Below are 14,965 nucleotides of genomic sequence, written 5' to 3'. Positions count from 1 at the left end.
GTCAAGAGCCACACAGAGTATGGGACACTTGAAATGTGCGCACAGAGTATGGGACACTTGAAATGTGGTTAGCAGGAATGAAGAACTGGATTTATTTTACTTAAAATTAAAGTTAATCTAAATTTAAGTTGCCACATGTGGCTACTGGCTATCATATTGGACAATGCGGTTCAACGATTTGAAATACAATGTATAAACTTGGTTAAATGCTAGAGTTTTTCAAAGTATCAAGTCCTGATGACCTTAATACCAACTAACGATTTGAAATACAATGTATAAACTTGATTAAACGCTAGAGTTTTTCAAAGTATCAAGTCCTGATGACCTTAACACCAACTAAAACCTTCCTGATATCAAATGATACATACACAAGTTCAACCATCGGCCTCCACAGAAAAGTCACGAATGACATGACACTACTTAAAGATTCAAATTTTAAGGTACGATATTTGCTAAGAGACAATACTGAAAAATACATCTTAAAGTTTTTCCCCACCGTTTTTCAAAAGGGGATTTCACTTCTGAAACAGTTTCCCAATGCATCCAACTACCTTCCCTTTAAATCTGCTCAATACCTTCTGTTCAGAAAAACAAATGGCAAAAAAAACAAATTCTCAGCACGAATAAGCCTACTAAGATTCGGTGTATTTCACACATTCATTTCCCTTTTCCTTCAGAGGAGATTTCAAATGTTTGCATTGCCTAGAGTCTTACTACCCATCATTCAACGTTTTAAGGTAGACAAATCATTCTGATATCGTGGCGATTTCGTCCCTAGACACAAAAGTATCTCCTCCATCAAAAAGTGTCACGACTCTTAACCGCACTTCAGGTGTTCGTGAACCCGCTCTTCCTGAGTCAAGAAAAGTAACCAAAATGGTGCACAAAACGTCAGAAGAAAACGAGTCTGAGAACTTGCACGGTGAATAACTTAGTCCTTGAGCGGAAAAAAAAAAAAAAAAAGGAAAAAAACCAACCTTCTTTGATCCGGAGAGGCGGCCTCCAACTTACCCGGCGACGCCAACAGGCGAACAAGGTCGTGACCCGCGGTCCCGGCCGCGGGCGGCGCCCGGCCCGGGCGGCGGGAAGCCACCTGTTAGGCCCAGGCCTCACTCACCTGGAGAAGCGAAGGCGCGTACCCGGACGCGGGCGCCCGGCGCGAGCGCGGACCCGCCCCTTGGCGGCGGCAGCGGCCGGAGGCGGCGGCACGTGGGCTCCCCCGGGCCGGGCGGCTCTGACAGGCGGGCCCCCGCGACCCCCGGGGCGCCCCGCCGGCCTCGCGCCGCCCAGCCCAGCGGGCGCCCCGCGGCCCGCCCCGCCGGCGCCCCCGCCCCGCAGCCTTTCCCTCACACGCCCGGAGCCCGCCGCCCCTCGCCTACCTGGTCGCGGAGTTTGAGGAACGCCATGGCGGTCGCCGCCGCCCGGCCGGCGCTGCCGCCTCAGGAGCCTCTCCAGCGCCCAGAGCCGGCAGGTCGGCGGCCGTGCGCTGAGGAGTCCGCGGGCAGGGGGGCGGCGCCGCCTCCCCGCCTCCAGCCGCCGCCGCCGCCGCCGCCGAAAGGTGAGGAACCGGAGGGTCCCGCCTCCTCCGCGAGGACTCCCCGCCCTGTTGCTTCTTTTCTTCCTCTCCCCCGTCCGCCGCCTCCTCAGCCGCCGCCGCCTCACGCCCCCTTTTCCCAACACAGCCGAGCGGCCCCCGCGGCCCCGCCGCTCCAGTCCGCGGCCGCCGCGGCATCCAAACTCCACTCCACAATATTACCACCACCGCCCGCCGCGATTGGCGGCCGCGCGGGGGAGAGGCCAGAGTAAGCCGGGCGCCCATTGGCCACGCCGCCGCGCTCGCCCGGGGCCCCGCCTCCCGGACGGGGCGGGGCCGGGCAGGAAGCGGCGAGGGTGGGCGCGGAGCCGCGAGCTCCGGGCGGGGGGCGGGTGTGAGAGAGAGCCGCGCGGAGCCGGGGGAGGGGCGGCCAGGTGCCCGGGGCGCGTGCCCGGGGCGCGGGGGGCGGAGCCCGGCCTGGGGTGCGGGTCCGGTCTCCCTCAGTGACTGCCCCGGGGCTCGCGCGTGAGGGGAGCAGGGCAGACGCCCGCCCCCTCACAAAGCCTGAGGAGGCTGCGGGGACCGGGTGGGGGGCTGGAAAGGGCGTGAGGGGTGGAGGGGCCCTCGGGTGCTGCCACCTTCCCGGGAGCGGCGAGGGCATGGGGGCCAAGCCGACTCTCAGGTCTGAACTTCCTCAGGGTGCACAAAACCCGAGGGAGCGGGCCGAGACGTGGTCCCTGGGAGGCGGCTGTCCCCCCTCGGGGGGCCGCGCAGGAGGGCAGAGGCCGGAGGGAAGGAGCCGAGCCAACTGGCCGAGTCTGACACGTCGAAGGAGAAGGAGCTCTCTTCTCTCCGACCCTCGGCCCTCCGCACCTGAGGAGGTTAGAAAAGGGGGGCGTCCGGGGATGGCTGCCCTCCTCCGGGGGGCGCAGCACCCGTGGGCGGGGGAGGGGAAGACGACGCCGGCCTTCCGGGCGGAACGGCAGTATCTCTGCAGCCGAACGGGCTGTGGACGCCCGAGTCTTTCTCTCTACCCCATAGTTCCAATCCGAAGCAAAGCGATGATGGTTCTCTCCCCGCAAAGCCTCCTGCCTGGCTTGCATTTTTTTTTTTTTCCCGCCCTCTTTCTTCTTTCTCATCTGAGGGGTTTTGCCTCCCACTCGAGAGAAATCAATTAAAAAAAAAAAAAGATGTGCTGGATGCATCCTTGGATGGAGGAGGAGAGGAATGACTCCCTCACCCTGCTACACACGCCCCCACGCCACCCCACAGCTCTGAAACGGCTTTTCTTTCTTAGGCAGCCGCGCTCTGTTGCCATTCCAGGCTTGTGTGGGAGAAGACTGCTGTGCGCCTGTGTCTGTCCGCCCGGGCGACTCCAGCCCTCGGTTAATGAAAGGTACAGATGGTTAGAACACAAATGTGTGACGTCAGGCTTGGTTTTAGAAAGTTCTCTGTTCCCTGCATCAATTGTGTCTCTTGGGACAGACTTATTTAGAGGATCGATTTGGGTCTAATGGCAAGCAGGAGAAAAGGGAACCTATGCCAAGAATGTCAGTGTCTTGTAGTCCTATGCTTATTACAAAAAGCTTCTTTTAGCCCCATAATAAAAGGAAAGTATCAGAGTGCAAAACGAAAAGCACCGCTGATTGATAGCCTGATCCTTCCACTATTCTTTGACATACCAAAGCTTCGATTCTATACAAACAGTTTCTTATATAATGACATTTCGCATCATATTTCCTACTTAAAATGGAGGGATTTGCGCAACTGCGAGGTAACACTCGTGATGAAACCAAACAGCTCTTGCTTTGCATCCTCAGTACCTCTCGCCCCTTCATCAACTCCTGCACATTAAATAGGGATACTGTTTGCCACCCAGTCTCTCCTTTCAGTTCAGAGAAGGTGAAGGAGTTAACATTGTGGAAACACTTGAGTTCTCCAAAACAGAGATGTTGTGGTAATATTACCGGAGTATTTTTGATCACAAGTTGCCTTTATAAACAGTTACCCATGTGTTGTGTTCACTACAGAGTTCTTAGTCCAAGAATGTAAGAATTTACTCTTATTCATACACAAGCCTTTTAAGCCCTCTGGATGTCTCAGTTCAGTTCAGTTCAGTCACTCAGTCGTGTCTGACTCTTTGCGACCCCATGAATCGCAGCACGCCAGGCCTCCCTGTCCATCACCAACTCCCGGAGTTCACTCAAACTCATGTCCATCTAGTCGGTGATGCCATGACATTAATACATCACCCTATCCCGGCAACCCACTCCCAATGATCTCTCTTCTAAGTTTAAGTTCTAGAATTGAAAAGCACAACAGGAACTTGATTAGGAACAAGGCAAAGATTCACTTTTGGGAAAACAAATGCCTTTGAGAATGTGAACAAAAATCATGGGCCAAAGATGCATTTTAACAGATTTTAGGCTTGAGCTAGTGAAACTTTTCAGGGCTCTTCTGAAGTTTTCTAATTAATTATAGTTAATGAAAGTATTTTATAAGTTACCATCCCCAACAACCTTGCAAATAGAATGCTCCAAACTCTCCTGATAGATAATGGTTAATATCCAAGTCAGATCAAACCCTCCTCCACCCTAACCACAATTTAATTTGTGTCTTAATTTCACCATTTGTAAAAACTAAGCATAACATTATCTGGCCTACACCTCTCATACAACCAAATAAGATAATGATATGAAAGGCTGTAGGAACTCTGCAGAACCGTTCAAATTTAATGTTATTATTGTAGCAACTACATTTCCATTATCAGGACAGAGGATAACAGTCATTCTGAAAAATAGGAATAAGAAATCTATGTAATTTAGCAATAGGATTAAATAAGGGTTATATTCAAATTCTGACAGTAATTTTTATATCTTTATTATAAGGTTATTCCAGCTTATATATATATAAAATATTTGAATATTAAATCTATAGTATTGAAAAGTCTTCTGTAATCAAAGCTGATGAGGCCAAGAGCTAGAATGGTATCAGTAACCTCTCTCCAACTCTTGTCACCCCATCCTTTTCTGTCACTTTCATCCTTCTTTACTGCACCCAGGCTCTGAACTCACATCTTAAGTACTCTGCAGTCATAAAGGAAACCTCAAATTTTAAAAGTATCAAGAAATAACTAATAAGTTAGGCAAGACTCCTGTGCCCATGCTTCAACCAGTTACTACAACAAGCAGGATCTGAGAATTAATGATAGCTTTGGTACAGTTGTTGTTCAGTTGCTGAGTTGTGACCAACTCTTTGCAACCCCATGGACTGCAGCACACCAGGCTTCCCTGTCCTTCACTGTCTCCCAGAGTTTGCTCAAATTCATGTTCATTGAGTCAGTAATGCCACCCAACCATCTCATCCTCTGTCATCCCCTTCTCCTCTTGCCTTCAATCTTTCCCAGCGTAAGGATCTTTTCCAGTGAATTGGTTCTTCCTGTCAGGTGGCCAAAGTATTGGAGCTTCAGCTTCAGCATCAATCCTTCCAATGAATATTCAGGACTGATTTCCTTTAGGATTAACTGGTTGGATCTCCTTGCAGTCCAAGGGACTCTCAAGAGTTTTTTCCAACACCACAGTTCAAAGCATCATTTCTTTGGTGCTCAGCCTTGTTTATGGTCCAACTTTCACATCCATACATGACTACTAGAAAAACCATAGCTTTGACTGTATGGACCTTTGTTGGCAAAGTAACTTCTGTGTTCTTGAATATGCTGTCTAGATTTGTCATAGCTTTTCTTCCAAGAAGCAAGTGTCTCCTAATTTCATGGCTGCAGTCATGGTTTGGAGCCCAAGAAAATCAACTCTGTCACTGTTTCCAGTGTTTCCCCATCTATTTGCCATGAAGTGATGGGACCAGATGCCATGATTTTAGGTTTTTGAATGTTGAGTTTTAAGCCAGCTTTTTCACTCTCCTCTTTCACTTTCATTTAGAGGCTCTTTAGTTCCTCTTCGCTTTCTGTGGTATCATCTGCATATGTGAGGTTATTGATATTTCTCCAGGAAATCTTGATTCCAGTTTGTGTTTCATCCAGCCTGGCATTTCGCATGATGTACCCTGCATATAAGTTAAATAAGCAATGTAACAATGTACAGCCTTGATGGACCCCTTTCCCAATGTGGAACCAGTCCATTGTTCATGTCCAAGTCTAACTGTTGCTTCTTGACCTGCATACAGATTTTGCAGGAGGCATGTAAGATAGTCTGGTATTCCCATCTCTTTAAGGATTTCCCACAGTTTGTTGTGATCCATACAGTGAAAGGCTTTGGCGTAGTCAATAAAGTAGAGGTAGTTGTCTTTCTGGAACTCTCTTGCTTTATCGATGATCCAGTGGATGTTGGCAATTTGATCTCTGGTTCCTCTGCTTTTTCTAAATCCAGCTTGAACATCTGGAAGCTCACAGTTCACGTACTGTTGAAGCCTGGCTTGGAGAATTTTGAGCATTACTTTGCTAGCATGTGAGATGAGTGCAATTGTGCCGTAGTTTGAGCATTCTTTGGCATTGCCTTTCTTTGGGATTGGAATGAAAACTGACCTTTTCCAGTCCTGTAGCCACTGCTGAGTTTTCCAAATTTGCTGGCATATTGAGTGCAGCACTTTCACAACATCATCTTTTAGGATTTGAAATAGCTCAACTGGAATTCCATCACCTCTACTAGCTTTGTTCATAGTGATGCTTCCTAAGGCCCCCTTGACTTCACATTCCAGGATGTCTGGCTCTAGGTGAGTGATCACACCATCATGGTTATCTGGCTCATTAAGATCTTGTTTGTATAGTTCTTTTGTGTATTCTTGCCACCTTTTCTTAGTATCTTCTGCTTCTGTTAGGTCCATACCATTTCTGTCCTTTATTGTGCCCATCTTTGCATGAAATATTTCCTTGTACCTCTAATTTTCTTGAAGAGATCTCTAGTCTTTCCTATTCTATTGTTTTCCTCTATACTTTCCTCTATTCCTCTTTCTTTCTTTTTTTTTTTTTTATTCCTCTTTCTTATACTGAGGAAGTCTTTCTTATCTCTCCTTGCTATTCTTTGGAACTCTGCATTCAGATGGGTATATCTTAACCTTTTCTCCTTTGCCTTTAGCTTCTTTTCTTTTCTCAGCTATTTGTGAGGCCTCCTCGGACAGCCATTTTGCCTTTTTGCATTTCTTTTTCTTGGTGATGCTCTTGATCACTGCCTCTTTTACAATGCTACAAACCTCTGCCCATAGTTCTTCAGGTACTCTATCAGATCTAATCCCTTGAATCTGTTTGTCTCTTCCACTGAATAATCATAAGGGATTTGATAGGTCATACCTGAAAGGCCTTGTGGTTTTCCCTACTTTCTTAAATTTAAGTCTGAATTTGGCAATAAGGAGTTCATGATCTGTGCCATAGTCAGCTCCTAGTCTTGTTTTTGTTGATTGTATAGAGCTTCTCCATCTTTGGCTGCAAAGAATATAATCAATCTGATTTCGGTATTGACCATCCGGTGATGTCCATGTGTAGAGTTGTCTCTTTTGTTCTGTGAAGAGGGTGTTTGCTATGACCAGTGTGTTCTCTTGGCAAAACTCTTGTTAGCCTGTGCTCTGCTTCATTTTGTACTCCAAGGCCAAACTTGCCTGTTACTCCAGGTATCTCTTGACTTCCTACTTTTGCATTCCAGTCCCCTACGATGAAAAGGATATCTTTTTTGAGTGTTAGTTCTAGAAGATCTTGTAGGTCTTCATAGAACTGTTGAACTTCAGCTTCTTCAGCATTACTGGTCGGGGCGTAGACTTGGATTGCTGTAATATGGAATGGTTTGCCCCTTAGAAACAAACAGATCATTCTGTCATTTTTTAGATTGCACCCAAGTACTGCATTTCAGACTCTTTTGTTGACTGTGAGGGCTACTCCATTTCTTCTAATGGTTTCTTTCCCACAGTAGTAGATATAATGGTCATCTGAATTAAATTCACCCATTCCTGTCCATTTTTGTTCACTGATTCCTAATATGTCAATGTTCACTCTTGGTCACCTATTTGGCCACTTCCAATTTGCCTTGATTCATGGACCTAACATTCTGGGTTCATATGCAGTATTGTTCTGTACAGCTTTGGACTTTACTTCCATTACCAGTCACCTCCACAACTGGGTGTTGTTTCTGCTTTGGCTTAGCCTCTTCATTCCTTCTGGAGCTTTCTCCGCTCTTCTGCAGTAGCACATTGGGCACCTACCGGCTTAAGGATTTTATCTTTCCATGTCATATCTTTTTGAGTTTTCATATTGTTTATGGGATTCTCAAGGCAAGAATACTGAAGTGGTTTGCCATTCTCTTCTCCAGTGGACCACATCCAGAATTCATGTCTAAAATGATGGAAGGAAAGATATCATGTAGATGTGATCACCTGGGTAATGACTGTGAGCTAAGCAACCACACCCAAGTTTACTTGTTGTGCTACAGTGTGGTGGGTATTTACCAGCACTTTACATGGGTTATGTCCTTTAAATTTTTCAGTAACCTTTTAGGGTTAGGAAACTGGGGTCCAAAGATAGGTGTGCCCTTAGTAGGACCTGAATATACAAGGACCTGGAAAGCCAAAAGCTTCCTAGTTTATGATGTAGGAGATAGACAACTACTGATAACTTTTGAGCAGATAATTCTTATATTATAAAATGATTTTTATGATGAACCTGAAATATATGGAAAATGCATAAAAGAAACTGCCAAAGCAGCAAAGGTATGTTCAGGGACCTAGAGCATAGAATTGGAAGACCTCATATACATATGAAAGAGTTTCTGGAGATGAGGAAATAAAAGTATGAAGGAGAAGCAGTCTCCATAGCAATAATATGTGAGAATTTGTCAGACTTAATGAGAAATGAGTTATCAGATCAAAGGGAGATGCTTAGGCTCAAGTGGCATAATTTTTTTAAAATTGAGACCCATACATAATAGTGAAATTAGAGAATACCAAAGACTTGGTCTTTCTTACCAAGTAAGAAATGTTCAAAGATACCACTGAGAAAAGTGAATTTATTTAAAGGGAATTACAGCCATCCTATTAGTAAATTTATTGGCAACAATTGGCTACAGAAGACATTCAAAACATCTTCAGTGTATTGGGAGTCCATAACTGAGAAGCTAGAACTCTATTCCTAGCTAAACCATTTTTCTCAAGAGGAAGAACAGAATAAACACATTTTTAAAATTTAGGACTTACAGATGGTCATTGAAAAAAATACAAAAGAATACACTCCAACATGAAAAAAGCTGAACCCAAAAGGAATAAGTAAGTGAGTGGGAGAAGGAAGAATAAACAAACAAATCAGTGAATATCTTGGTTAATCTAAATCAGCAGTATTTTTTAAAAAAGACTAGTATTTGGGAATGTTAAAACCCTGTGAAATTAAGTTATTAGCCCTTCAAAATGAGATGAAAAAAGTCGCACTGTGTGACTGTCTGACTCTTTGTGATCCCATGTACTATAACCAGCCTAGCTCCTTTGTCCATGGAATTCTCCAAGCAAGAATACTAGAGTGGGTTGCCATTCCCTTCTCCAGGAGATCTTCCTAACCCAGGGATCGAACCTGGGTCTCCTGTGTTGCAAGCAGATTCTTTCCCAACTGAACCACTAGGGAAGCCAAAATGTGATAGATGATGGCAGAAAGGACTTCTGAGTTAAACATGACTTTTTTTTAATTCAGAAGGAGTGAGGTAGTTTTAAATTTTAGACTTTGACAAGCTACTACATTAGTAAAATTTTTTTGTTTCACTCACTGGGAGAGCTGAAAAAAAACAAGCTTGGGCTGAGCTTCTAGAAAAAGTGCTCTAAACCATGTGATAGAGCTGGTGTGATAAAGACAGTGCTGCTGTTCCCAACAAGCACCAAATGCTAGGAGCTCAACCTCTCTTTATCTGCTCCCGCCATCAGCATCAATGCCAGTTATGTGTCAGAAACTTAGTCTTACAGTCACGGCCACCTCCACAAACTGGATGTTGGCCTCTTCCTACACAAGGACAGTGGGAGCCACATGCAGACCTTATATCCTTACATCCTCACATTTCCACTTGTGCTTCTGGTTAGCAGGGCCAGTGGTATTGGCCTGCATCCTAGCTGCAAGGCAGGCAGGGAATTTGAGTTCTCAATTTTATACTAGGGAATAGGTATCTATAACCAGGGAATCATCCCAAATATAAAAGGTTTTTTAAAAGGTTATGGCAGCCTTGAATATGACAGGATCCACTAGTGATATACTTACTAAACCTAGAAGGAGATTCACCAAAATAAGAGAAATAGAATGTATACCTTCTAAACCTATAGACAGAGAAAAATAAAATGACCTAGAGAAAAGTCCAGGTTAGCAGACAAAAAAGAAAAAAAAAGCAAACTAAAGTTATGATAAATAGGAAACTCCAATTAGATTGTAGAAAGAAGTCCAAGTATATTCAGTTCAGTTCAGTCGCTCAGTCATGTCTGACTCTTTGCAACCCCATGAATTGCAGCATGCCAGTCCTCCCTGTCCATCACCAACTCCCGGAGTTCACCCAAACTCATGTCCATTGAGTTGGTGATATTATTAATCACAAAAAATATATATGGTTTAGGCCTGTCTTTTAAAAAGTAACAACATCAAAAAGAAAAAGTCACTCAGTTGTGTCCAACTCTTTGCGAGCCCATGGACTATAACTCACCAGGCTTCTCGGTCCATGGTATTTTCCAGACAGGAATACTGAAGAGGATTGCCATTCCCTTCTCCAGAGGATCTTCCCGATCCAGGGATCAAACCCAGGTCATAAAGAAACCCAACTATATGCTGTTTGCAAGATAATGGTTAGAACATAGAAGAAGTTTGAGGAAAGGCAATTAAAGAAAACTATATACCAAGAAAATACTAACCAAAAAATTGTTCCTCTAATAACATTAATACCAGATGTAATTTAAGCAAGAAGGATTAATTGAGATAAAGAGATGATTTGTAGGAATCATAAAAGGAACTGTCCCCCATGATATATTCATAAACTTGTGTGCACTTAACCACATAAAGCAAAAGTTAATGGGACTCTATAGAGAAATTGGCAGATGTACCATTTAAAAACTAATAGACAAGCAGACAAAACATTAAACTATCATTAAATCAATAAGCTTCATACCATGTGAGATACCATAATCTACAGGAAAAAAATAGTTCATGCTACTTCTCCAAGACACTAAATACAGCCATTTTACATGTAGACTTTACCAACATACAGGAAAAAATGCCTTTTGTTTGTTATGTTTTACAAAGAAACTGAGAACCAAGTATAACCAAGACTGGTGATGACCAAATGCTGCTCAGTCATCTTGTCTTCCAAACCAACCCTGGACCTGTCCAGTTCTTTGACAAGAGCAATTATTTCAACAACAGGGCCCTTGGAACCATTTCACTGAGTCAAAAGCTCTTCTGAGGGGGTCTCTGCTTAACTGCTTTAATTATCTGTCTGCTGGTAATTGCTCCACTGTGGTTGAAATACATGGAAAATGCATATAACAGACTGCCTGAGGTAAAAATATACAGTTGTATACAGAGTTTGATATAAATTCTTAAAAACCAAGCAAGCAAATGTCTGAACCCCCCCAAAAAATTTGTTTTAACTTTCAAAGAAAATATTTGTTGCTTAGTCACTTAGTCATATCTGACTTTTTGTGACCCCATGAACTGTAGTTCACCAGGCTCTCTGTCCATTGGATTTCCCAGGCAAGAATACTAGAGTGTGTTGCCATTTCTTCTCCAGGGGATCTTCCTGACCCAGGGATCAAGCCTGCATCTCCTGCATTGTCAGGGGGTTTCTTTACCACTGAGCCACCAGGGAAGACCATACAAGAAAATACACTGCAACATTAAATAAAGTTTTGAGTGAAAGAAATATGAATCCTTTCTTCTGTTTTTCTGTATTGTGCATATTTTATTTGGTGAGAATTGTTTGAGTAGTTTACAGATGTATTGGCGCTTCATGATTTCATTACTTCATTGGAATAAAAAAGGCATGAGATGTAGAAAATGGCAAAAGAAAGTGTGACTGTATCAATAAGCACATTAAATGTGATTGGACTGAACATGCTACTGAAAAGGCAGATTTTATCAGGCTGAATAAAATAGTAAGATCTGACTCTGTGTCACAGGTCAGCAAGAGACACACTGAAATTCAAAGATATAAGTAGATATAAAGTAAAGGATGGAAAAGATACAATGTGTAAAAAAGAGACACAAGAGAATGTAAGTGGGTACAACCACTACAAAAAGCAGTAAGGAGGTTCCTTAGAACACTGAAGATAGAATTATGGTATGATCAGCAATCCCACTCCTGGGTGTATATCCAGACAAAAAAGTAATTCAAAAAGATACATGCACCCCTATGTTCATAGAAGCACTATTCACAATAGCCAAGACATGGAAGCAATCTAAATGTCCATCGACAGATGAATGGATAAAGAAGATGTGGTACATATACACAATGGAGTACTACTCAGCCATAAAAAAGAATAAGTAATACCATCTGCAGTAACATGGATAGACCTAGAGATTATCATACCAAGTGAAATAAGTCAGAAAGAGACAAATACCATGTGATATCACTTATATGTGGAAACTAATGTATAACACACATGAACCTATTTACAAAACAAAAACAGACTCGTAGACATGGAAAACAGACTTATGGTTGCTAGGAGGAGGGTTTTGGAGGATGGTTGGAGTGGGAGGTTGAGTTTAGCTATGTAAGCTATTATTTATAGAATGGATAAACAATATGGTCTAACTGAAGACATTTTGATAAAAGATTGAAATATCTAGAGAATGTAACAATTATATATACATCTAAGAACCAACTCCCAAAATGTATGAAACAAAACCCAGCAGAAATGAAAGAAGAAATAGACAATCGATAACAGAAATTTCAGCAACTTACTTTAAATAATTGATAGTACACCTTTAGAAGACTTTTAACAACACTATCAATCAACTTGCATTAACTAGTATTTATAGAACACTCCACTCAATAATTGCAACATACACATTTTTTTTCAAGTGCATGTGGAACACTTTCTAGGATAGACCATATACTGGAGTCCAAAATAAGTTCCAATAAAGTAAAGAATATTGAATTTATACAAAGTACAGCCTTTGATCACAATGAAATTAGAGATCCATAACAAATAAATCTGGAAAAATACCACAAATTTGGAAGCAACACCCTGCTAGATAACCAATGAATTAAAGAAGAAATTGTAAGGGAAATTGAAAAAGTTGGACTGAATGAAAACAAAAACACAACATATCAAAAGTTATGGGATGGATCTATAACAGTCCTTAGAGTGAAGTATATAGCTTTAGTTTCTTATATCAGAAAAGAAAAAAGGTCTAAAATCAAAAATCTAAGCTTCCCCCTAAAAAAACTAGAAAACAATGAGCAAAAGAAACCCAAAGCAAGAAGGAGTGAAATGATAAGTGTTATAAAAGAAAAACAATAGACAAAAAATTTTAATTTGGTTCTTAGAAAAGATCAACAAAATTGGCAAATACTTAACTAGACTGACTAAAGAAACAAGAGAAAAGGCACTAATTATCAACATCAGAAATAAAGGGTATTGCTACCAACCCTACAGAAATTAAAAGTATTCTAAGGGAATATCTGGAGAAGAAAATGGCAACTCATTCTTGTATTCTTGCCTGGGAAATCCCATGGACAGAGGAGTCTGGAGAGCTATAGTCCATGGGGGTCACAGAAGAGTCAGACATGACTGAGCAATTAAACAAGGGAATACTATTGACAACTCGATGCCAACAAATTAAAAAACTTGGATTAAGTGAACAAATTTCTAGAAGTACACAAAACCAACTCAAGAAGAAATAGAATATTTGATTAAACCTACAAGTAAAGAATTTTAATTGCTTTTGAATGTGGTGCTGGAGAAGACTTTTGAAGTCCCTTGGATGGCAAGGAGATCAAACCAGTCAATCCTAAAGGAAATCAGACCTGACTGTTCTTTGGAAGGGCTGATGCTGAAGCTCCAATACTTTGCCCACCTGATGGGAAGAGCCGACTCACTGGAAAAGACCCTGTGCTAGGAAAGATTGAGGCAGGAAGAGAAGCGGGCAACAGAGGATGAGATGCTTGGATGGCATCACCAACTCAGGGGATTTGGGTTTAAGCGAGCTTTAAGAGATAGTGAAGGATAAAGAGGACTGGCATGCTGCAGTCCTTGGGGTCACAGAATCAGACAAGACTAAGCAACTGAACAAAAATAATATATTGAATTAGTGATTTAAAATCTCACAAACAGAATCTCCCCCAGATGGCTTTACAGATGAATTCTATCAAATGTTTAAAGAAGGAATAGTACTAGCCTTTAATAAACTCTTTCAGAAGACAAAAAAGAGAACACTTTCCAATTTATGAGGCCAGTGTTACCCCCAATACCATAGCCAAAGACCTCACAAGAAGAAAAAAAAAAAAGCTACAGAACAGTTCTTCATGGACAAATATTTAAAAATTCTTAGCAAAATATCAAGTTCAACATTAAAATATATATGTATGTATAATACATAAAAAGTATATATAATATATAATTTTATATATAGTTTCCCTGATGGCTCAGTGGGTAAAGAATCCACCTGAAATTCAGGAGACACAGGAGATGCAGGTTCGATCCCTGAGTCAGGAAGATCGCCTGGAGGAGGAAATGGCAACCCACTCCAGTATTCTTGCCTAGAAAATCCCATGGACAGGGAAGCCTGGTGGGCTACAGTCCAAAGGGTCCCAAACAGTCAGACATGACTGAGCAACTAAGCACGGTATATATATATATGTTGTTCATTCACCCAGTTGTGTCCAACTTTTAGCAACCCTGTGGACCATGAACCGCCCAAGACGGACAGGTCATGGTGGAGAGTTCTGACAAAATGTGGCCCACTGGAGAAGGGAATGGCAAACCACTTCAGTATTCTTGTGTTGAGAACCCCACAAACAATATGAAAAGGCAAAAAGATACAACACTGAAAGATAAACTCCTTAGGCCAGTAGATGCCCAATATGCTACCACAGAAGAGCGGAGAAAGCTCCAGAAGGAAAGAAGAGGCTAAGCCAAAGCAGAAACATTGCCCAGTTGTGGATGTGACTGGTGATGGAAGTAAAGTCTGATCCTGTAAAGAACAATACTGCATATGAACCCAGAATGTTAGGTCCATGAATCAAGGCAAATTGAATGTGGTCAAACAGGAGATGGCAAGAGTGAACATTGATGTTTTAGGAATCAGTGAACAAAAATGGACAGGAATGGGTGAATTTAATTCAGATGACCATTATATCTACTAGCGTGGGCAAGAATTCCTTAGAAGAAACAGAGTAGCCCTCATAGTCAACAAAAGAGTCCGAAATGTAGTACTTGGGTGCAATCTCAAAAATGACAGAATGATCTGTTTGTTTC

General features: G+C 42.6%; 2 protein-coding genes across 18 annotated transcripts in view; one reads left to right on the top strand and one right to left on the bottom strand.

Moving 5' to 3' along the window:
- Positions 1-1,519, bottom strand: part of ANKRD28 (ankyrin repeat domain 28) — a 216,271-nt gene extending 214,752 nt beyond the window's left edge. For 3 of the 9 annotated variants that reach the window (XM_086396049.1, XM_086396672.1, XM_086395822.1), the window contains exon 1: positions 1,380-1,519. Coding sequence is in view for 2 of the 9 variants with exons in the window: in XM_086395822.1 (XP_086251948.1) it covers positions 1,380-1,406 (27 nt within the window). In the remaining 7 variants the exon portion in view is untranslated. Of the gene's footprint in view, positions 1-977; positions 1,044-1,379 lie in introns of those variants that run through there. The other 6 variants (XM_086396292.1, XM_086396826.1, XM_086396436.1 and 3 more) reach the window with 4 other exon arrangements.
- The window catches only part of LOC147378866 (uncharacterized), a 36,050-nt gene continuing 22,489 nt past the window's right edge, over positions 1,405-14,965 (top strand). For 3 of the 9 annotated variants that reach the window (XM_086398712.1, XM_086398648.1, XM_086398797.1), the window contains exons 1-3: positions 1,405-1,558; positions 2,233-2,415; positions 2,832-2,930. In XM_086398712.1, coding sequence (XP_086254838.1) covers positions 1,405-1,558; positions 2,233-2,411 — 333 coding nt within the window. In that variant the 3' untranslated portion in view covers positions 2,412-2,415; positions 2,832-2,930. Of the gene's footprint in view, positions 1,559-2,232; positions 2,416-2,831; positions 2,931-11,237; positions 11,407-14,965 lie in introns of those variants that run through there. The other 6 variants (XM_086399018.1, XM_086398870.1, XM_086398597.1 and 3 more) reach the window with 5 other exon arrangements.

This window comes from Bos grunniens, chromosome 1 (assembly GCF_055505025.1).
Source record: "Bos grunniens cultivar Pamir isolate PY7600 chromosome 1, Bosgru_T2T1.0, whole genome shotgun sequence".
In the NCBI taxonomy this organism is placed as follows: domain Eukaryota; kingdom Metazoa; phylum Chordata; class Mammalia; order Artiodactyla; family Bovidae; genus Bos; species Bos grunniens.
This window is presented reverse-complemented; position numbering and strand designations above follow the sequence as displayed.